This window comes from Gorilla gorilla, chromosome 21 (assembly GCF_029281585.2).
Source record: "Gorilla gorilla gorilla isolate KB3781 chromosome 21, NHGRI_mGorGor1-v2.1_pri, whole genome shotgun sequence".
NCBI classification, from domain to species: domain Eukaryota; kingdom Metazoa; phylum Chordata; class Mammalia; order Primates; family Hominidae; genus Gorilla; species Gorilla gorilla.
Window position 1 is genome coordinate 33,517,144 of NC_073245.2, and position 7,287 is coordinate 33,524,430.

Here is a 7,287-nt window from a genome sequence, read left to right on the forward strand (position 1 = left end):
AGTTGGAAATTGGTAGAAAAAGTTAAGCTTTGTCTAAAACATGGAGTCAGTAGAAAGGAATGCTAAGGGGCTCTACTATCTGTCAGGTGATGCCATGCCAGAGTCAGGTTGGAAAACAAGTCACAATGTACTGGGTCAGAAAGGACATTTTTGATGAAATTTTATGGTTTGTAAGGCATGATTCCTCAGGTCCTTAAACAGGAATTTCAGAAATAAAGAAAAAAATGTAAGAGGTCAGTCCTCAACCTGCACTCTCTAACATCTGCCAGCAGTTGAGCTCTTGGGTGGGGGGCAGGTGAAGTGGCATTCTTCATGGCCCCACACAACCCTGGGCCCCTTTCTTTCCCATGTGCTGGCAGGGTTGTGGGGACACTGTCAGAGCAGTTCTGGTTCCATTCTCTCCCTGCCTCAGGAATGGGATCCCTATGCTACTAGCTGCAGCACCTGAGGACACATCTCTCTCATCTACCCTCGCCTTCATCCCCAAGCTCCGTGGGTATGCAACCTGTCCATCTGGGGGACTTGGTCTCCCTTGCTTCTTGGCCTGAGCTGGCCAGCCCGACGTGCTCTCATGAGCAGCCCATGGAGGAAGGTGTTCTTTGCTGAGCCCTGACAGTGTGATTGAACATTGGAGGGACCTGGGTCTTCACATGTCCCGGGCTGCTTGTTTCCGTCGTACTCATACCCCATGTTGTCTTAGGGCGTACCAAACCCTACTGCCCACATCTAAGGTCAGTTTTATTAATGTGATCTGTGCATGGGTTCAGGTTTAGCTCTTCAAAACCATCTGGCCTCTGTTGACCCATTGAGTCAGAGTCAGGATGAAGAATTAAGATCAAGACAGTTTCACTGACTCATGGAATTTTTGAGTTTATTGACTAACAGCAATATTTTTATATGAGCATGAAAGGAAATGGAATGTGTGGACATAGAGGCTCCTGAGACACCTCTAAATTGTCTCCTTCTCTACCAAGGCCGCGTTAGCCTTAGCCGCACCAGGAAGGACACAGACATATATCAAAGAGGCTTCATGCAGTGTAGCTTCCCTTCCACCTTCTACCACTTGAGGACACAGCAGGGAGGCCCTCACAAGATGCTGGCACCTTGGTCCTGGGCTTCCCAGCCTCTAGAGCTGTGAAAAATAAATTTCTGTTTCCTGTAAATTATCCAGCCTGTGTTATTCTGTTATAGCAGCACAAACAGAAGAGGACAGTTCCTTTCCTGGGCTCAGCAGGGGCCAGGGAAGAACCAGAACTCCAACTCACAGGAGGTATGTGGACATGAGGGACTCTGGGTCTTAGGACCTGAAGTGGAGATTTGGAGTGAGTGGGAGTTGTCCTGAGACCACATACAGGGCCAGGACTGACAGCTGAGATGTTTCCTTGTGTATGTATCCCGGCAGTTCCCTGCCCTCCCCAGGCTCCACCCCATCTTCCCTTCCTCTGCCTCAAGGAGGGAGGTTTGGGGAGTCTGCAAAAACCTCCTCACATTTTCCTCATCACTTTATGTTCATTATTATGGTCAATCTCCCCAAGGCTGTGTCCCAGCCCTGACCCCCTGAGAAAAATGAGGAAAGTATCCAGATGTCCCCCAGCAGATGGGAAAGTGGCCACAAGGTAGAATAAAGTAGTGTATATGTAGCACATTTTGGAACTAATTTATACTTAGTGTTTTCTTCTACTGCCACTTTTGACTTCAGCTGTAACCATTTGAGGACAGCCAAGCAGAGGTTGCCATCTTTATATAAATGACTCAGGGACAGCAGATGACAGATTAGGAGCTGAGGGGTGCAGGGTTAAATGAGAACTCACATTTCTGGGGAAGGAGGAAGCTAGTGACACTACACTACAATCTGTGCCCCTTTTCCTTCCTGGGGTTGGGGTCCAGGGATGCTACTGACCAGACGTTCCCAGCATGTCTCTGGCCTTAGCCTCTGGCACAAAATTTGCTCAGGGGCCCACCTCATGGCTACACTCAACATCTATGAACCCAGTTTCCTGATTCTTCACTGCACAAATTCCCGAAGGAGGAGAAGTATAGCTGTCTCCAGGAGCGAGTGCAGACAGGCAAGGCAAGCTAGGAGAGGTCTTTCCAAAGGAACAGGGCCTGCAATGCGACTCCTGTCCTCTAATTAGGCCTGTGCACCTGGGTCATGTCATGCATGATGAGTCTGGAAATACAATAGAAATCAACACATGTCCCAGAAATTGTGGATGTCCATTTCTTAGGGATGCAGAAAACTGTTAAAGACCCACACATATAGTCTGAGTCAGGCAGGAATTAGTGCATCCTCCCAGGAGCCAGTGCCTTAGAGTGGGCTCCTCTCCCCTTGCTCCATGAGGGACGGCTGTGCTCCAAAAGGGTCCTGAGCCAGGACACCCCATCACCTCAGTGAGCTCACTCCCCATGAGACCCTGTCCTGGGAGCTGTCTCAGAAATGGTTCTCAAATGGAATGAGTAGGGTGGATTCTTTGGATCCGCAGGAGGCGCTGTGGATAAAGCGCCTCTTCTGAGTTTCCTTCTGCTGATGGAGTCAGGGTCAAGAGAAGGACCAAGGGTGGGAGCAGACAGGGGAGGTGGTGGGAGGGTCTCAAAGGAAAATCTGTTCAAGTCTGGAACAAGGCAGGGCAGGGCTGTGTGGGTTCCAGAGACCCACGCACCAGATGGGACAAAGTGCAGCAGCTGTGCCTACCTCAGTGCTGGCAGGCCACAGGGAGGTCTCCGGGCCTGGCTCCCCACTCTGCCTTGCCTGAATGCCCATGATCTAGGGACCACCCTCCCAGCACGTCTATGGAGGATACGTCCCAAGACGATGGTCCAAACGCACCACAGGTCTGTGTTGGGTCCCCCCAGGCTGACCCTGAAACGCAGACTGGTGGGTGCAGGTAGTTTATTTGGAGATGATCCCAGGAGGCACATGTGAGAAAGGGAGACAGAGAAGGGGAAACACAATGTGTCTGTTATCAATGGGTTACGCTGGGGTCGGGGGTGTTTATCCTGCTGGGGAGCTCTGAGACCCATGTGACACACACTCTGAATCGGGTGCCAGGAGGCTGGGAGACTGGGACATTCACCTGCCTCGCTTCTGAAGATGGAGCGTGGCTCTCAGACTTGACCTTAGGAGTTGGCAACCATGGCCCGAGGACCAAATGCAGCCCAGTCTGGTTGTCTCCATGTGTAAACAAAGTCTTGTTGGGACAGGACTGCTCTTATTTGTTTATGCATTGCCTATGGCTGCTTTCAACTTACAAAGGCTGTGCTGGGTAGCTGAGAAAGTGACTATATAGACTATATGGCCTACAAAGATCAAAATAGTTACTCCTTAAATCTTTACAGAAAATACATGCTGGAGCCTGATCTGGGAGATGTGGACAGGGTGTCCATAGCTGCTGGCTATTCTCAGCTAACACACTAGGTATACGTGCACCCTGAGCATTAGTGCCAATGTCACATTTGTTATGTGGGATCCCGAGTCCCTGTCCTGCTCCATGTGCACATCTGATACCCTGGGAGGCCACCCTCACTGCCCCTCTGCAGCCTGCAAGGGGCCCTGAGATAGCAGCTCAGACGCACCTTACCTGTGCCTCTGGAAGTGGCTCAGGAGGCCCAACAAGGGAGAAAAACTTACCCCTGAGAGCCCAGGAGGTTGCCCTGCTGAGAATAACTCCATCAACTGCCCAAGCCCCTTCCTCCAGAATCATGGCACACAAAGCTTCTTAAAATGCTAATTGTTAAGATGTATACTACATGATGAATTTAGACAATGAAGAATTTCTAAAATACCTGAGCATGAACTCCTAACACATGGAAAGTAAGAACACACAAGCACAGAGCTGCTCAGGCACTGAAGGGCCATGTTGAGGAACTGCCGACGTGCTGGAAAGGAGAGGACAGCAGGTGGCCATTCCCGTGGCTAGGACCCACTCAGGAATGCCCGCCTGAGCACGTCTTGTTCCAGAGGTCAAACCGTGTCCTCCAGGGCTCTATTCCAATGGTGAAGAAGCAGGTGCAGGTCTGAGGGAGCAAGCACAGGAAGGGACAGTGTGTGGGGGCTTGGGACGCAGAAGCTTGTGGCTTCTGCTATCAACACAGGTTCCATCTCAATCTTGCCCATTCCCAGGGCTGGGCTCTGGACCCCAAGTGTGGCCCTCCAGCCTGAGTTCTGGGCTGTTCCAGACTTTCAGGGTGATCTGTGGCTCCCTCCTGACCAAGGAACACCTGTAGTAGCACCCTCCACCCCAGCCAGCAGCCTCCAGGGGAAACCCAGGCTGTCTAGTGTCTTTCATCCTCCAAGAACAGCATGGCACACTCCATTCCAGAGGGAGCTGCTCTCAGATTTAAACAAGTACTTAACCTATTAACTAATCCTCTGATAAGGGGATGGAGTAATGCTAGATGTGTTGTGCAGTGTCAGGGTTCATTATGTCCTTGTCCCCAGAGCAGGTACTGCAGCTCAGCAGGAGCCAGGACAGGACCAGGGAGGGAGGGCAGTGGGGTCCCTCCTCAGCCTCCACCTGCCTCAGGCTCTGGATTAGGGGAGGGGGACCCTGAGAACTGCACACTCAGAGAGAGGTGATGTCAGATCCCCACGAGGCTCTTTCTTCAAAAGGCAGAGGAAGGCTGGGGAGGAAGACCAGAGAGGGGACAGTCTCTACTCAGGCCTTGGAGACTAGGACCCCAGGGGGCAAGAGCAGTCTGAAGGCCATGTGCCCTGGGTACAAGCAGCTGTAGTGGCGTGACATGGCAGAGTCAGGAAAACTCAAATTGGCCAGGAGACTGCAAGTGGACCCCTGGCTGCCTGCCCCTGTGTGCTCGCCACTAAGGCACAAGCAAGGTAGCCTGGTAGAGGCTGCTGCAGGCTCACTCCTCTAAGTCTCTTTGTCAGCTGCACCGGTGTCCACACCACACCCCATGCGGCATCCACAGCTGTATCCAGGAGGGAAGCTGGTGTCTTGTCTTACATTGTTCAGCTCTGGGCTCTCTTGAAAAGGGCAGTTGTCAATGTCATCTTCAAATTTCCCACACATGGTTCTGCCCAGTTGCAGATTCATGGAGAATGTCATCTTATCATAACCCTGTTGAATAAAAAAGATTAAAGTGGACAGACTCTTTGAGTTGCTCATAGGTAACTCCTTGTGAAAATGTGACCTTGTAGGAAGAGGCTGCAACACTCTCCCCCACTAGGGAGCTCGCGCATGGGCCTGGCATCAGGTCACTGGAGGTAAAACCCAGGAGACCTTCTCTAGACTGAGGAGTTAAGAGCAAACAGCAAATATGTGTGGTGTGTCCTGGGACAGACACAGGCTGTCAAACCCTATTAATGCATCCTGTATCTCCAGCTTCACCTCCCTGTCTCCCATGATGAGATCCGGCTTCACTCTCAGCAGGCATGTGAGCCTGCAGCTGCATTTTCAGAGGACATGTGCTGCATGCTCGGGAAGGTGTTAGCTCTCCATCAGTTTTCAGGGTAACCTCAGCTCTGGGGCAGGGGGAGCCTCATCTAGAGTGTGTTGTCCAACCTTCCACCTGACCTCCAGCAAGAGGAATGCAAGAATGCCACCCAGCGCTCCCACTACACACAGGCACACACCCTTGGGACAACGGCTTTAAGAAACACCGTCTGCCCTATTGCAAAGTGCACTCTGAAGTTCTCCTTGCTCTCCTTCCCACTCCATTCTATGTCATTCCACTCCATAGACTCCCTCCCCATCCAGCCAGGACCTTGCACAGAGTCTTTCCAGAGTTTAAGCTCTGTGCGGCACTGGGGTCCCTCTACCCTTCTTTCAGGATCTTGGTGCTGACAAAGGAAGAGCAACACTCCTTCTCCCTCTAAACCAGACGTTCTCCACTAGGAGGGCATTTTAATTGTTCGTGCCTGCAGCCCAGATGAATGGCACATTCCTGAATCATTTAGTGATTGAATCATTTAGTGATTCCATTAAAAGGAGAACATTTTAGGATTAAGGACCATGGACTGTGGAAGAGTGTAACACAACATTCAACTCATTAAGTGTAGACGCAGCGAGGAGCCCAGAGCAGGTAGAAATCAGAGAAGAACTGACTTCACAGCGGCCTCTCAGGGCCGATGGTGCTTCTTTTTTACTTCTGAATTATCAGCTCTCTTTGTCTCTCTCTGTCTCTTTCTGCCTATCTGTCTCTGTCTCTCTCTTCCCTTTCTTTTACTCTGATTATCTCTTTTCCTAATTATCTCTTTTTTAATTTCTTTGAAATGTTTCTCAGTTTCTGTCTGTGGACGCTTTTTGTGTGACCCATTTCCTCACCGGATGCATCATTTTCTCGGTTTTCCTTATTTTGAGGTCATTCTTCAGTTAAGTGATGCCATAAAAATCATGGAGGTTGAATAATATATCTAGCATTGAGTAGATCTGGACTCAAAAAAATTATAATGTATATCTTTCATAAAGACAAAAAGCAAATTTCTGAGGTTGTATTTTATACAAGTTTAGACTACAAATGGTGAACCAGGAGTCCTGGTTAAGCCCTGCCCCACATGCTGCCACCCCTGCCCATCACTCAGCAGCCTGTGCTGGACACTAGTGCAGAAGAGGATGTGCTCACCAACCTGCTCCTTCCAGGAATCCAGGACACGCACCAGTTTGTAGGCATACCAGTCCTTGCTCTGCTTGTTGAATGTGTACATGGCAAACTCCAGGGTGGGAGGGAGATAAACAGTGATTTGTTTTTGGTCATTCCACTCCTCTTCCTCTTGGAAACGCCAAGCATAGGTAACCGGGAACTGGAAGCTGAAGAGAAGCAGCAGTGGTGCCCAGGACAGAGCCCTGCTCCGCGGCAGACTCCACATGGCGCAGGGCACAGGAAGCACTCCGCCCTCCAGCCTTCTCAGCCTGGACTCCCACAGGAACCTACTGAACACAGTTCTGGCCCTTAAACTCTTGAGCTCAGGCGGAAACTCCTCCCTCCAGGCCTCATCTCTGGCATTATAATCTGTCCCTCCCAAATGTGGCTTCACCTCCTCCAGACAAAGCTGTTTCAATCATCTCTTGTTCAGGGAGAAGTAACAGCAACCATGGGGGTGAGTTAGAAAGATAAGGGACCCCAGTGGGCAAGAGCAGGGCATGAGGTCCAGCCACCAATGCTCCCTAGTGCCTCAGTGGGCTAGAGGAGAGCACCCACTTCCTCGGGTGTCCCAGGGTCAGTCCCTGAAATAAGAATAGGAGTACAAGAGGTGTGAGTGGAAGGTGATCCCTGGACATGCCAGTGGGGTGGGGAAACAAAACCAGATGGGTCAAGGACTAAAAGGAGGAG

The 7,287-nt window shown here is 50.8% G+C and overlaps 1 protein-coding gene across 2 annotated transcripts; it reads right to left on the bottom strand.

The window, feature by feature from the left end:
* Positions 1-2,751: 2,751 nt before the first annotated feature.
* On the bottom strand, positions 2,752-6,887 carry LOC101149155 (putative cystatin-9-like protein CST9LP1). 2 transcript variants are annotated; one of them, XM_004061906.5, is made up of 3 exons: positions 6,584-6,880; positions 4,962-5,075; positions 2,873-4,014 (listed from the first exon to the last, which is right to left on the bottom strand). In XM_004061906.5, exons 1-3 carry the CDS (start codon positions 6,821-6,823, stop codon positions 3,925-3,927), a joined length of 444 nt encoding a protein of 147 aa, XP_004061954.5. In that variant the 5' UTR covers positions 6,824-6,880; the 3' UTR covers positions 2,873-3,924. The 2 variants fall into 2 exon arrangements, with proteins under 2 accessions (XP_055228528.2, XP_004061954.5); XM_055372553.2 differs by having other exon boundaries at positions 2,752-5,075; positions 6,584-6,887.
* Between the last annotated feature and the right edge of the window lie 400 nt (positions 6,888-7,287).

What these genes read in the sequence shown, in the direction of transcription:
- LOC101149155 (XM_055372553.2), bottom strand. Translation starts at nt 6,823, where the DNA reads ATGTGGAGTCTGCCGCGGAGCAGGGCTCTGTCCTGGGCACCACTGCTG. An exon ending in TGGATTCCTGGAAGGAGCAG is followed by an intron (nt 5,076 to 6,583) that starts GTTGGTGAGCAC and finishes TTTATTCAACAG; the next exon opens with GGTTATGATAAGATGACATT.